This window comes from Symphalangus syndactylus, chromosome 13 (genome assembly GCF_028878055.3).
Source record: "Symphalangus syndactylus isolate Jambi chromosome 13, NHGRI_mSymSyn1-v2.1_pri, whole genome shotgun sequence".
Classification (NCBI taxonomy): domain Eukaryota; kingdom Metazoa; phylum Chordata; class Mammalia; order Primates; family Hylobatidae; genus Symphalangus; species Symphalangus syndactylus.
Window position 1 is genome coordinate 38441233 of NC_072435.2, and position 16150 is coordinate 38457382.

A 16150-nucleotide genomic window follows, 5' to 3' on the forward strand; every position below is an offset into this window, starting at 1 on the left:
TTCATTTAGGAAAAGAGGAAGTCAAATTGTCCCTGTTTGCAGATGACATGATTGTGTATCTAGAAAACCCCATTGTCTCAGCCCAAAATCTCCTTAAGCTGATTAGCAACTTCAGCAAAGTCTCAGGATACAAAATCAATGTACAAAAATCACAAGCATTCTTGTACACCAATCACAGACAAACAGAGAGCCAAATCATGAGTGAACTCCCATTCACAATTGCTTCAAAGAGAATAAAATACCTAGGAATCCAACTTACAAGGGATATGAAGGACCTCTTCAAGGAGAACTACAAACCACTGCTCAATGAAATAAAAGAGGATACAAACAAATGGAAGAACATTCCATGCTCATGGGTTGGGAGAATCAATATTGTGAAAATGGCCATACTGCCCAAGGTAATTTATAGATTCAATGCCATCCCCATCAAGCTACCAATGACTTTCTTCACAGAATTGGAAAAAACTACTTTAAAGTTCATATGGAACCAAAAAAGAGCCCACATTGCCAAGTCAATCCTAAGCCAAAAGAACAAAGCTGGAGGCATCACGCTACCTGACTTCAAACTATACTACAAGGCTACAGTAACCAAAACAGCATGGTACTGGTACCACAACAGAGACATAGACCAATGGAACAGAACAGAGCCCTCAGAAATAATGCCGCATATCTACAACTATCTGATCTTTGACAAACCTGACAAAAACAAGCAATGGGGAAAGGATTCCCTATTTAATTAATGGTGCTGGGAAAACTGGCTAGCCATATGTAGAAAGCTGAAACTGGATCCCTTCCTTACACCTTGTACAAAAATTAATTCAAGATGGATTAAAGACTTAAATGTTAGACCTAAAACCATAAAAACCCTAGAAGAAAGCCTAGGCAATACCATTCAGGACATAGGCGTGGGCAAGGACTTCATGTCTAAAACACCAAAAGCAACGGCAACGAAAGCCAAAATTGACAAATGGGATCTAATTAAACTAAAGAGCTTCTGCACAGCAAAAGAAACTACCATCAGAGTGAACAGGCAACCTACAGAATGGGAGAAAATTTTTGCAACCTACTCATCTGATAAAGAGCTAATATCCAGAATCTACAATGAACTCAAACAAATTTACAAGAAAAAAACAAACAACCCCATCAAAAAGTGGGCAAAGGACATGAACAGACACTTCTCAAAAGAAGACATTTATGCAGCCAAAAAACACATGAAAAAATGCTCATCATCACTGGCCATCAGAGAAATGCAAATCAAAACCACAATGAGATACCATCTCACACCAGTTAGAACGTCCATCATTAAAAAGTCAGGAAACAACAGATGCTGGAGAGGATGTGGAGAAATAGAAACACTTTTACACTGTTGCTGGGACTGTAAACTAGTTCAACCATTGTGGAAGTCAGTGTGGCGATTCCTCAGGGATCTAGAACTAGAAATACCATTTGAACCAGCCATCCCATTACTGGGTATATACCCAAAGGACTATAAATCATGACATGTACATGTATGTTTGTTGCGGCACTGTTCACAATAGCAAAGACTTGGAACCAACCCAAATGTCCAACAACGATAGACTGGATTAAGAAAATGTGGCACATATACACCATGGAATACTATGCAGCCATAAAAATGATGAGTTCATGTCCTTTGTAGGGACATGGATGAAACTGGAAAACATCATTCTCAGTAAACTATCGCAAGGACAAAAAACCAAACACCGCATGTTCTCACTCATAGGTGGGAATTGAACAATGAGAACTCATGGACACAGGAAGGGGAACATCACACTCCGGGGACTGTTGTGGGTTGGGTGGAGGGGGGAGGGACAGCATCAGGAGATATACCTAATGCTAAATGACGAGTTAATGGGTGCAGCAAACCAACACGGCACATGGATACATATGTTACAAACCGGCACATTGTGCACATGTACCCTAAAACCTAAAGTATATTTAAAAAAAAATTTTCCTTTTGTGTTAAAAAGCAGCCCTCAAAATCTCATAAAACCATTTTTACCTAAATGAATGAAAGCCTGGGCCTGGTGGCTCACGCCTGCAATCCCAGCACTTTGGAGGCCAAGGTGGGCGGACTGCCTGAGGTCAGGAGTTCGAGACCACTCTGGCTAACATGGTGAAACCCTGTCTCTACTAAAAATACAAAAATATCAGATGAGAATGGTGGCATGCACCTGTAATCTCAGCTACTTGGGAGGCTGAGGCAGGGGAATTGCTTGAACCAGGGAAGTGGAGGTTGCAGTGAGCCGCAATCGCATCACTGCACTCCAGCCTGCACTCCAGCCTGGGCGACAGAGCAAGACTCCATCTCAAAAATAATAATAATAATAAAATAAAAAATAAATGAATGAAAATACAGCTTATTAAACTTTGTAGGGGCTGGGCGTGGTGGCTCACGCCTATAAGCTCAGCACTTTGGGAGGCTCAGGTGGGTGGATCACTTGTGGTCAGGAGTTGGAGACCAGCCTGGGGCAACCTGGCAAAATCCCGTCTCTACTAAAAATACAAAAAAATTAGCCAGGCATGGTGGCGCATGCCTGTAATCCCAGCTACTTGGGAGGCTGAGACACGAGAATCGCTTGAACCTGGGAGGCAGAGGTTGCAGTGAACCAAGATTGTGCCACTGCACTCCAGCCTGGGTGACAGAGTGAGACTCCGTCTCAAAACACACACACACACACACACACCTTTGTGGGACACAGCAAAAGTATATACATAGAGGACAAGTATGCAACTGAACAATCAATTATCTAAGTATGTGCTTTAGGAAATTAGAAAAAGCAAATTAAAACCATAGTAAGCAAAAGAAAGGAAATTTTTTCAAATAGTGAAATTGCAAGAAATAAAAAAAAATCAAAACCAAAAGCCATCTCTTTGAAAAGATGAATAAAATTGATAAAAAAAAATCTAGTCAAGCTAACTGAGGATAACAAAGAGGACAGAAATTACTAATATCACAAATGAAAAGGATAATGAAAATGAGAAAGCATTTGGCAAAGTACAACTTCCATTTATGACAGCAAACTAGCAATAGAGAGAAACTACTGCTTAAGAAAGAACATCTACAAGAAACTTACAGCTAACATCATACTTAATAGTGAAAAACAAGAAGCTTTCCCAGTAAGATGAAGAACAAGGCAAGGGAGTCCCCTCACACAGCATTTCTATTCAATGTGGTACTGGCACATAGTGTGGGGTTGCATCGGAAGCCTATGAACAACTTATGACCATCTGGCTACCTACAGGGGCCACAAGAAGGGGTTGCTAAAGCCTACATAGTCTGGCTGGGCATGGTGGCTCATGCCTGTAATCCCAGCACTTTGGGAGTCCAAGGTGGGCGGATCACCTGAGGTCAGGAGTTCGAGACCAACCTCAACATGGAGAAACCCCATCTCTACTAAAAATACAAAATTAGCCGGGCGTGGTGGTGCATGCCTGTAATCCCAGCTACTAGGGAGGCTGAGGCAGGAGAATTGCTTGAACCTAGGAGGCAGAGGTTGCAGTGAGCCGAAATCACGCCATTGCACTCCAGCCTGGGCAACAAGAGCGAAACTCCATCTCAAAAAAAAAAAAAAAAAAAAAGCCTACATAGTAAAGGAGTCTGAGGGCATTAATTACATGGCAATTTGAACAGTCTAGAAGCCTCTGTGGTAGAAATACCCATTCAAGGTGGGCCAACCTGCAAGTCACAGCATAACTGAATTTAATTAAAATTTGCGCACAAGGATTATGTTGCCTCCAGAACAAAGAACAAAAGAATCTAAAAGATATTGTGATGGTGAGAAAGTCAATAGCTATTTCTTAGCCTGGCCAACATGGTGAAACCTCGTCTCTACTAAAACTACAAAAAAATTAGCCAGACATGGTGGTGCATGCCTGTAATACCAGCTACTCAGGAGGCTGAGGCATGGGAACCCCTGGAACCTGGGAGGCAGAGATTGTAGTGAACCGAGATCCACTGCACTCCAGCCTGGGTGACAGAGAGACACTGTCTCAAAATACAAAAACAAAAACAAAAATACGCTATTTCTTCACTATGTCAGGGAGGATGCGGTCTTCTGCTTACCACATAATTTCCAGGAATTTAGCCAAGGTGTCAGTGCTTCTTACATTCTAGATGGGGCAATAGCCCTTCCACTTTTTTGTAAGCTCTTTTCTTTCAATATTTGTATGTCCTGAATGAATGTCAAATGACTGTCCCCAGAGAGCAATGACTTTTTTTTTTTTTGAGACGGAGTCCAGGCTGGAGTGCAGTGGCGCAATCTTAACTCACTGCAACCTCCACCTCCCAGGTTCAAGTGATTCTTGTGCCTCAGCCTCCTAAGTAGCTAGGATTACAGGCGCCCACCACACCTGGCTAATTTTTGCATTTTTTAAAGTAGAGACAGGTTTTTGCCATGTTGGCCAGGCTGATCTCAAATTCCTGACCTCGAGTGATCTTCTCGCCTCAGCCTCCCACCCGTGTGGGATTACAGGCATGAGCCGCTGCGCCTGGCCAGCAATGACTCTAATGTAATGCCATCCCTGTGCTCCTGGAGAAAGGTAGATAAAATTTAGATCTTGCCGGCAAAGACTGCAATAGCAAGGCTACTGAGGTTCCCTGAATAGAAACCACATAAAGGTGGACTAAATCCCTTCAACGGTGAAGGTAAACTGCAGCTAAGAGTCTGTTGAAATAGAGACTGAACAAAACCTATACAAATCTGTGACTCCAGAATATCTACCACTTGTTCATTGGATGGAGTCAGTAATTTCCATAATGTTGGATATTGGGTGTAGGGGCTCAATAGGTTGGGATCACAGCAGTAAATTGCAATAATCCACTTTGAGGCACCCAGATTTAAGAACAAGCCAAATTAGGCTGGGTACGGTGGCTCACACCTATAATCCCAGCACTTTGGGAGGCTGAGGAGGGTGGATCACCTGAGGTCAGGAGTTTGAGAACAGCCTGGCCAACATGGTGAAACCGTCTTTACTTAAAAAAATACAAGAATTGGCCAGGCGTGGTGGCTCATGCCTGTAATCCCAGCACTTTGGGAGGCCAAGGCAGGTGGATCATGAGGCCAGGAGTTCAAGAGCGTCCTGGCCAACATGGTGAAACTCCGTCTCTACTAAAAATACAAAAATTAACCAGGCATGGTGGTGGGTGCCTATAATCCCAGCTACTTGGGAGGCTGAGGTGGAAGAATCATTTGAAACTGGAAGGTGAGGTTGCAGTGAGCTGAGGTCGTGCCACTGCACTCCAGCCCCGGCAACAACAGCAAAACTCTGTCTCAAAAAAAAAAAAAAAAAAAAAATTCAACTGAGCGTTGTGGTGCACGCCTGTAATCCCAACTCCTCGGGAGGCCAAGGCAGAAGAATCACTTGAACCCGGCTGGTGGAGGTTACAGTGAGCCAAGATTACGCCACTGCACTCTAGCCTGGGTGACAGAGCAAGACTCTATCTCAAAACAAAAAAAACAGAAACAGGCCAGGCCAAATTAGGCTGTTAAAAGGAGAAATACTCAGCCAAGTGCAGTGGCTCACGTCTGTAATCCCAGCACTTTCGGAGGCTGAGGTAGGAGGACTGCTTGAGCCCAGGAGTTCAAGACCAGCCTGGACAACATAGTGAGATCTCATCTCTACAAAAAAAAATAAAAAAAAATTAGCTGAAGCATGGTGGCGCACCTGTGGTCTCAGCTTCTCAGGAAGCTGATGCAGGAGGATGCTTCAGTCCAGGTATTGGAGGCTGCAGTGAGCTGTGATTGCATCACTGGATTCCAGCCTGGGCAAGAGTGAGATCTTGTCTCAAAAAAAAAAAAAAAAGCCAGGCACGGTGGCTCACGCCTGTAATCCCAGCACTTTGGGAGGCTGAGACGGGCGGATCACAAGGTCAGGAGATCAAGACCATCCTGGCTAACACGTAAAACCTCGTCTCTACTAAAAATACAAAAAATTAGCCAGGCGCAGTGGTGGGCACCTGCAGTCCCAGCTACTCCGGAGGCTCAGGCAGGAGAATGGCGTGAACCCGGGAGGCAGAGCTTGCAGTGAGCCGAGATCTCGCCACTGCACTCCAGCCTGGGCGACAGAGCAAGACTCTGTCTCAAAAAAAAAAAAAAAAAAAAAAAAAAAAAGCAGCACTGGGGATAATTGCCCCTTAACTACAACCATACAACCATTTTGTATTAATGGTTTTGTATAATGGCTGTCAATCCTTCGAGGCCCAGCTCAATTTACATTGAGTCATATTAACTAATTTAATTGGGGAGTAAATTCCATGGGGTCCCATTCTGTCAATCTAATTTGTAACTGCCAAAGACTTAATTTAAATTTATGGCCAGGTGCAGTGGCTCATGCCTCTAATTCCAGCACACTGGGAGGCCAAAGCAGGTGAATGAATCACTTGAGGCCAAGAGTTTGAGACCAGCCTGGCCAACATGGCAAAACCCCATCTCTACGAAAAACACAAGAATTAGCTGGGAGTGGTGGCGAGCGCCTGTAATCCCAACTACTGGGGAGGCTGAGGCAAGAAAATTGCTCAAACTTGGGAGGCAGAGGTTGCAGTGAGCTGAGATCGTGCCACTGCACTCCAGCCTGGGTGACAAAGCGAGACTCTGTCTCAATAAATAAATAACTCACTGGTTCAGAGCTTCCTTGGTCACTGTGGGATTTTTTAAGGGCTGTTGTCTCGCCCTGTCACCTAGGCTGGAGTGCAGTGGCACAGTCACAGCTTACTGCAGCCTCAACCTCCCAGGCTCAAGCTACCCTCTCACCTCAGCCTCCCAAGCAGCCAGGACTACAGGTTCGTGCCACTACACCCGGCTAATTTTGTATTTTTTGTAGACACAGGGTCCCACCATGTTGCCCAGGCTGATCTTGAACTCGTGGGCTCAAGCAATCCACCCACCTTGGCCTCCCAAAGTGCTGGGATTACAGGCATGAGCCACCACACCTGGCCCTATGTGATATTTTAAGACAATTTGTTCTATAATACAAACAAGAATGACTTAGTCAACGCAGTAGTTATGATGGCTAAGGAGAGGCACAGGGATTTCTGCTCTATTTACTTTATATTCAGTAACTCCTCTATGATTATCAGGATACCTTCATTAAATCTGATGGGATACCCACGTATAACTATAACATGAGCCCTAGTATTAATCCCATGAAGGTTTATCAACTGATACAGATGTTAAAATTCAGAACCTACATTATAGAGGCCAAAAACCCAAGGAGTGCCCTTTTATGATTTTTGTTATGCAAATTCCTTTAATACATTTCCAAGTGGGTCAAACTGTGGACTTCTGCTTCATCAGTGTTTTTTTCTTTTGTTCCTTCCCTTCCCTGTTTTGTTTTTTGGTTACTGGATGTACTTTGGGGGAGGGTGTGTCCTCTCTAACCTGGGTACTAATAGTGTTTTTTCCCCACCAGAGAGCCTGTGTCATCAGGGTGTCATCACTGTCATCAGGGTGAAGCACCTCCCCTACGGCAATGGTTGCTCTAGAAGGTTTAAGAACCCCAGGTTTAAGTCAGGTTTGAACTAACTTCTTTGCTATGCCACAGCTATGCCATGGGTGTTATCTCCCACTAAACCCAAAGGTCAAGCTCTCTGTTGTGGGAGAGACGCATGAAGCAGCAGCAATAGCACTTTAGGGTCTTGGGGAACCTTCTGCTGTTTAAGAGTGTGGACTCAGCCCATCATCTAATGGCTGCTGTTCCCCACCTTCCCTCCCTGTCCTCTTTTTGAAGGACTGCTCTTCCAGGGGCAGCCATATAATGACCAACCTCTGACACAGTGTATATAGTCCCCCCTCCACTCCCACTCTTTACATTTGGGGCAACCCAGGCATCAGTCACAACTTCACTATAAATACACAGGTCTCAGGCTGCCACTGTGAGAGGAGCCGCCACCATGTCCGTGCATCTGCAATGGACGGTCGTGCAGAACTGCTCCAGTTTCTGATCAAGAGGAATAAGCCGACCTACAGCACCGAGCCCTGTAACTTGAAAGCCCCAACCCCTTCCGCTACAACGGGCTGATTGACCACAAGACTGTGGGCGTGGAGCCGGCAGCCAAGGGCAAAGGTGTGGTGGTGGTCATGAAGCGGAGATCCGGCCAGCCGAAGCCTGCCACCTCCTACGCGCGGACCACCAGCAACAAGAATGCTCGCGCCACTCTCAGCAGCATCAGACACATGATCCTCAAGAACAAGTACCGCCCCGACCTGCGCATGGCAGCCATCTGCAGAGCCAGCGCCATCCTGTGCAGCCAGAAGCCTGTGATGGTGAAGCAGAAGCGGACCCGCCCCACCAAGAGCTCCTGAGCCCCCTGCCCCCAAAGCAATAAAGAGTCAGCTGGCTTTCTCACCACCAGCCCCCCACGCCCACAACAAAAACAAAAACAAAAAACAAAACAAAAACACAGGTAGGTCCTTGCCCAGGATGTAAACCCAGGACCACTTTAAGGAAGGCCCTACTCCCATACTCCAGCTCCCCAATTCCAAGGAATTATCAAACTGTCAACTAAGGTCAGCTGAATCTAGAACCAGACTTGGTAGGGCTCAACAATGGAAGAAACACAGAGCAGCACAGCACAAAGCATGTGCTCCCAGTAAGCAGCAGCTCAAACTCTAAATGGGCCATAGAGCGGGTCAGCAATTCAGAATAAGAGAAGATAGACCCATGAGTGGTGGTCAATATCTAGACATCTTGTTCACAGCACCAACTGCTAGTCACCTAGAAGGGCGAGGCTGCAATGATGACACTGATGACAGTGGGTCTCACACACACTGAGAGGGTATGAAAAGGCTTATTACTCCCATGACTGAGGCCTCTAGGGAGAACAGGGCAGGCCTCTCAAGCAGGTGGGAAATGGCTTAAAAGAGCAAGGAAGGGGACTTGCCCGGGGTGTTTACTGTGGTTGGAAGTGGGGCTGGGCGCAAGTTCCTCTGCATGGGCAGCTGGTTATATGGTTTGAGTCTCCTGCCCATGACAGAGGAAGGATGCCCAGGCCTTCTCAGCTTGTCCAGAAGTGGGGCATTAAGGGAAGAGGATGAAGTGGTCAATTGTGAAACATTAAAAATGTAGAGTCCAACCACTAATTACAAGAACAATGGTGAACAGGGCCAGGCATGGTGGCTCTGGTGGCTCACGCTTGCAATCCCCATGCTTTGGAAGGCCAAAGTGGAGGATCGCTTGAGCCCAGGAGTTCAAGATCAGCCTGAGCAACATAGCCAGACCCCATCTCTATATAAAAAATGAAGTATCTGGGTGTGCTGGCATGTGACTGTAGTCCTAGCTACTCAGGAGGCTGAGATGGCAGAATCACTTGAGCCCAGTTCAAGGTTACAGAGAGCTATGATTGCACTACTGCACACCAGCCTGGGTGACAGAGCAAGAACCTGTCCTCTGTCTCTAACAACAACAAAAAAGACAACGCATTCACCAATAGTGAATAGGAAAAATATGCATTTGCAATTGCTTGTTTTTATATAAAGAAACACTAACGGATGCACAAGTTATTATCAAAACTGGTTATCTGGGGGTGGCTGGAGCAAGAGCACTAGGGTAAACCAGAATATTCTGGCAGTAAGTTTTCTCAACCCACACTTTCTTTTAGATTTTTTTAAACCTTTGTGTGTATTTTAAATGATTGAAAAAAATTATATAAACCATACTTTACTATTAGCCATTATTTTTAACTTGTTTCTAAAATTTATTGAATTTTAACTTTTTTTAAACATAGGAAACCATTGTAAGATTTCATCCTTTAAATAATAATGGGTATAAAAGTGTAAACTAAGAAAAAAATCTCTAACTAAATGACAAATTGCATCATATTTTGTCTTTCTACTGTATCCCAGAGGGCAGTGCTTTCAGGAATGAGTAGCCTATTTAATGCATGATGGATTTAAACCTAACTCTCTAAATGTAAAAAAGTCTCAGAGATTACATACGTTTTGAGTAGTTTCCCTCGTATCATTAAAATAGGAACTCAACTGAATTTTCATCTTATCAATTAAAATAAAAATTCATTTTTCTTTTTCTTTTTTCTCTTTCCTGGCAGAGTCTCACTTTGATGCCCAGGCTGGAGTGCAATGGCGCGATCTCGGCTCACTGCAATCTCCGCCTCCCAGGTTCAAGCGATTCTCCTGCCTCAGCCTCCTGAGTAGCTGAGATTACAGGCGCATACCATCACGCCAGGCTAATTTTTGTGTTTTTAGTAGAGACAGGGTTTCACCATGTTAGCCAGGATGGTTTTGATCTCCTGACCTCATGATCTGCCCGCCTCAGCCTCCCAAGGTGTTGGGATTACAGGCGTGAGCCACTGTGTCCGACCCAAAATTCATTTTTCTTAAAGAGTAGAGCCTTTTAAATGTCACATCCTCTAGGGATATACACATACAAAACTGACTTAAAAATGAAAAATGTACCTGAGAACTTCAATGCACTCATCTTGCATCTTGAGATTCTTTTGCACAAAAGGAACACAATTCTGTTTGGTTCCAGAATTGTCTTGCCTTACATCATATTTATCAACTTTCATTTTCAAAGCCAAAGAAACGAAAATCCTACACACTCACATGTATAAATTACAAAATGCTAAGGGAAACTACAGTTGAAGAAGCACCATAATAAACAGAAAAAGGAATCCAAAGGAAAGAAACACAAATATTCTAATCAGCTTAGCAGCCTGCTTCCCCACAATTCAGAATTGTCAAACCCACACACAGACGGTCAAACACCTTAACAAGCTTGGGGTTCAGACTCTCACCATTAAGGCATAACACCTAGAGTCGTTCAGTCCCAGATTCAGTTTAAGGTTCTGACCCAAATGAACTCTCAAATTCATCAGTCTTCTTTTTTTTTTGGAGACAGAGTTTCACTCTTGTTGCCCAGGCTGGAGTGCAATGGCGCGATCTCCAGCTCACCGCAACCTCCACCTCATGGGTTCAAGCAATTCTCCTGCCTCAGCCTCCCGAGCAGCTGGGATTACAGGCATGTGCCACCACACCCAACTAATTTTGTATTTTTAGTAGAGACGGGGTTTCTCCATGTTGGTCAGGGTGGTCTCAAACTCCCAACCTCAGGTGATCCACCTGCCTCGACCTCCCAAAGTGCTGGGATTACAGGCATGAGCCACCGTGCCCAGCTTCAAATTCATCAATCTTAGATCCAAGAGACAAAAGTCCTAACTTCACAGGCTTTCTCAACATGTAAATATTATACTTGGAATGCAGCAACACTGGGGATGCAAAACTGAAAGCCAGGAGTGGCGGCTCACATCTGTGATCCCAACACCTGGGAGGCCAAGATGGGATTCCCTGAGGCTACAAGTTTGAGACCAGCTTGGACAATGTATCAAGACCCTGTCTCTACGAAAAACAAAAAACAAAAAAATTAGCGCTGGGCACAGTGGCTCACGCCTGTAATCCCAGCACTTTGGGAGGCCGAGGTGGGTGGATCATGAGGTCAGGAGATCAAGACCATCCTGGCTAACATGGTGAAACCCTGTCTCTACTAAAAATACAAAAAATTAGCTGGACGTGGTGGCAGGTGCCTGTAGTCCCAGCTACTTGGGAGGCTGAGGCAGGAGAATGGCGTGAACCTGGGAGGCGAAGCTTCCAGTGAGTCGAGATGGCGCCACTGCACTCCAGCCTGGGCGACAGAGTGAGACTCCATCTCAAAAAAAAAAAAAAAAATTAGCCAAGCATGGTAGCATGTGCCTGTAGTCTTAGCTACTTGGGAGGCTGAGGCGGGAGGATCACTTGAGCCCAGGAGGCTGCAGTGAGCCAAGACTGTGCCACTGCACCCCAGCCTGGGTGACAGAGTAAGACCCTGTCTCAAACAAAACAACAACAACTACCCCTCAAATCCACTGTCTAAAAGCAGGCCCAAGGAAATTACAATTACAACCCCAGAAAGTATCATGCTGTTCCCCTCCCCACCACATACATGTGGATCCCCAGTTTTCCAATGCTCAGTTTCTGTCAGTACCAAAGGGGTCTTTGATAGGTGTGAGTATGTAGGACACCTGCTCTCCTTGATAAGAGTACGTAGGACACCTGCAGGGGAAGCACCCTGAGGAGAACCACCTGGGTCTTAATTACTTCCTTTGGCAGAGTCAAAGGTGGCCTTACCGTCTAGTCACTGCCTCAGGCCTCCGCTCACCAGTCATGTGGCTTTAGAACACTTTTGATATTTTAAATGAGAAAAACCCAGTGTTTCAAGAATTCAGTAAAATCACTCAAACCAAGTATTTATGTATAAAGCATGGAAGCAAACTGTAAAACATTATCTAGTTTCAAAACAAAACCCACAAATATCTATGCCTTTTGGAAAGTGAAGTTAATTATAAATGATTATTTAATCACTAGTCAAACTATTAATCATTAATCATGACAAACTATAATCATTAAACTAACAGTTAATTATTATAAATAATTTTTTTTAGGTGGGGTCTCACTCTGTCACCCAGGTTGGAGTGCAGTGGCACGATCTTGGCTCACTGCAACCTCCACCTCGTGGGCTCAAGCGATCCTCCCACCTCAGCCTCCAAAATAGGTGGGACCACAGGCATGCACCACTATGCCTAATTTTTTGTATTTTTTGTTGGAGACAGGGTTTCGCCATGTTGCCCAGGCTGGTCTGGAGCTCCGGAGCTCAGGAGATCCACCCACCTTGGCCTCCCAAAATGCTTGGGTTACAGGCATGAGTCACTGTGCCCAGTCAGAAGTGGTCTTCTAAACAATCATATTTTAACACACCTAGGAATTGTAAGTCTAAGCCCTGGAATTCCTTTTGAAATCAACCAAAAGAAAAAAACGAGCCTCAGAAACTTAGAAGAAAAAGGGGTTAAAATAATATTTAGGCTAGGCACAGTGGCTCACGGCTGTAATCCCAACGTTTTGGGAGGATCACTTGAGCTCAGGAGTTTGAGACCAGCCTGGGCAACATAAAGAGGCAGGCTCTCTAAAAAAAATTAGCTGGGTGTGGTAGTCCCAGCTACTGGGGAGGCTGAAGTGGGAAGATCGCTTGAGCTGGGGAGGTCGAGGCTGCAGTGAGCCTTGATCTCCCCACTGCATTCAAGCCTCAGCGAGAGTGAGACTCTGTCTCCAAAAAAAAAAAAAAAAAAAAAGCAGGATGTAATACTGGATTTCTTTTTTCCAGAAATTCACCTTTCTTGCCTTTTTGGAAATACTTTGTACCATCCTTCACGCTCTAGTGATTGAATACACCTTACATTCACTTAAACACTAACACACAATTGAGTCGACGTTTTCAAGCTGATAAAGCCGGGGAGGCTCAGTGCTGATCTGCAACTATGCTCGAGGACAGATCACCCAGAAAAATTTCCAAAGAGGATCCTCAACACATAAGATGTCTGTGCCAAGGAAAGATACTGGGAGGTGAGGCACAACCATTTCACACAACTAACTTCCAAGCTGCTATCTCTGCTTTCCTCTCGTAAAATATCCACAAATAACAAAATTAAATCTAAAAGACTAATCCTTTGCTCTGTGGAAAACAGATTATTAAACACAGTAAGTTTTCCCTAAAAGTCGTCGAGAGGGTCTTAGAAACTGCGACTTTATGGTATAACAAAACCTATTTGTTTCCTTATCAACGATGTAAGGAACATTCTAGAACCTGGTGCACGTCGTTTCGCTAAAGTCACACCCGAGGCGGGAATTCTCCCCATGACCCTCCCGTGGTCCCCGCACAATCTGGGGGAGACGCGGGCCTGCGGGAGCGGAGCTGCCCAGAGAGGGCTCTGGGGCTGGGGGCGAAGTCGCCACGCGGGGACGGGACAGGACGCCCGGGGTCCCGACTGCCGGCCGCACCAGGGCCACCCTGCGGCCGAGGGGACCGAGGGCCGAGCTGTGCCATGGGGACTAGGGCCCCAGACCCCGGAGTCGCCCGCGGGAAGGCCCGGGTCCCGCCACAGCCGGTCCCAGCCGGTTCCAGCCAGTCCCTCCTCCCGCGTGTCGGGACCCCTGCCCGGCACACTCACCATTTCCTGGACTCCAGGGTGTCCCGGCATCCTCCTTGTGGCTCTCCTGGCCAGAGCAGGGCAAATCGCGACACAATCTGAGCTGACACACCCTCAGCACTCTCAGAGAAGCCGAGAACAACCCGACGGCGCCAAGGCGAGGGGGAAAAAAAACCAAACCCACGGGCTTCGGCGCGTCGCCCCGCCTGCTGCCCTACAGCACGCCTGATTGGACTGTTGGCATGGCCCCGCCCTCAGAACCCGATTGGATAGTGCCCTAGGCCCCTCCCCCTGGGGGGACGTAGTGCAGAGAGGAGAGGTAAGGCAAGCGCCTGAGAGGGGCCAGAATGACAGATTCTTGGCCATTGCCCTGGCCAGCTTCGGCATCCTCCCTGATCCATTTTCCCCTATCAGTAAGTTAAATGAGTCAAAGATCCGCAAACCTATTGTTTAAATAAGAAACCAGCAGGACATGCCCTCGTCAGAGGACATTGGAATTTAAGAAGAACTTGCTCCTGGCTTTCCAGAGCTGGCACTGGCATCTCCCTGTACTAATGGGCCTTTCTTTCTTCTTCCTCTTGGACAAAAGGGAATTGCATTCTTAGTGGCCAAAGGAACGATCCTCGTGCCTCAGAGCAGGAGGGGTGACTGGACCAGGCCACACTGGAACACGGAGAGGGCTTGACGTCCTGCAGTGGTCAGGAATTTGGAAAGAAAGGCTGTTGGTGGCATGGCGAAGGGTTCCTCACACCTTATCCCTCAGTCTACTCATTTTTTCTTTTTTTCTTTTTTTTTTTTTTTTGAGACAGAGTCTCACTCTGTCGCCCAGGCCGGAGTGTAGTGGCGTGGTGTGATCTCGTGTCACTGCAACCTCTGTCTCCTGGGTTCAAGCAATTCTCCTGCCTCAGCCTCCTGAGTAGCTGAGATTATATGTACCCACCACCACACCCGGCTAATTTTTGTATTTTAGTAGAGACGGAGTTTCACCTTATTGGTCAGGCTGGTCTCAAACTCCTGACCTCAAATGATCCACCTGCCTTGGCCTTGCAAAGTGCTGGGATTACAGGAGTGAGCCACCGTGCCTAGCCTGCCTACTCATTTTCAGCCAAAAAATTAAAACACACCAACAAGGGAATACAGTTATTTAATATATGGCAAAAAAGGGGAGTTATATGACAGCAATATTCTATAAAGGAATAAAAACGGAAGAAAAGGAAACATCTGAATTGGTTCATGTAAGCAGTCTACTGCACTACTATTTACAAGGAAAACGCCAAGTGACAAACATATTCCCAAGCTTGGGAGTCAGACTCTGTTGAAAGGGGCCCAAGAGTCTATCAGTCCCTGGTGATGGGGGAGAGAAACCTAAGGATTTAACTCTGGGAGCTCAACATGCCCTCCTGTTCCCACCTCATGTGGGAACAATCTTGCCTTCAAGATCTTTATTTTCAAAATCAAGAAACTCTCACCTGGAGTCAGTTTAAGGTTCTGCCCTAAACTGTCAACTTTATAAACCCTTCCTCTAGGAGACAACCCAAATGAGACTTCTGTAAGTCTCATCTTGACAGATTGTCTTTTTTTTTTTTTTAATTTTTGAGACAAAGTCTTGCTCTGTCGCCCAGGCTGGATGGAGTACAGTGGTGTGATCTCCGTTCACTGCAACCTCTGCCTCCCAGGTTCAAGCGATTCTCCAGCCTCCCAAGAAGCTGGGATTACAGGCGAGCGTGACCACACCCGGCTAATTTTTGTATTTTTAACAGAGACAGGGTTTCACCATGTTGGCCAGGCTGGTCTCAAACTCCTGACCTCAGGTGATCCGCCTGCCTCAGCCTCCCAAAGTGCTGGGATTACAGGCGCCTTTGGTGTTCTTAAACACACACACACACACACAGCTCCTTCCCTACCCCAGTCACAAAGATACTCTCCTACATCTGATGCTAACTTTGTATTTTTGCTTTTCATCATTTAGTGTGTTAATTTTCATATAAGATATGAGATAAAGGTCTCAGTTCATCTTTCTGCAGGTTAATATCCAATTGTCCCAGCACCATGTTGAAAACACTTTCCCCATTATCTTGGGGCATTCGTAGAAAATCAACAGACCATAAATGAAGATTATTTCTGGTCTCTTCTATTCTGTTCTGTTGGTCTATGTCTAAC

The 16150-nt window shown here is 45.8% G+C and overlaps 1 protein-coding gene and 1 pseudogene across 2 annotated transcripts in view; one reads left to right on the forward strand and one right to left on the reverse strand.

Annotated features, from left to right (window-relative positions):
* The window catches only part of LOC129460904 (large ribosomal subunit protein eL28-like), a 64574-nt pseudogene extending 56207 nt beyond the window's left edge, over nt 1-8367 (forward strand).
* The window catches only part of LOC129460890 (zinc finger protein 709-like), a 30282-nt gene extending 15340 nt beyond the window's left edge, over nt 1-14942 (reverse strand). For both annotated transcript variants that reach the window (XR_008650323.1, XM_055239390.1), the window contains exon 1: nt 14012-14942. Coding sequence is in view for 1 of the 2 variants with exons in the window: in XM_055239390.1 (XP_055095365.1) it covers nt 14012-14041 (30 nt within the window). In the remaining variant the exon portion in view is untranslated. The remainder of the gene's footprint in view (nt 1-14011) is intronic.
* Nucleotides 14943-16150: the final 1208 nt, after the last annotated feature.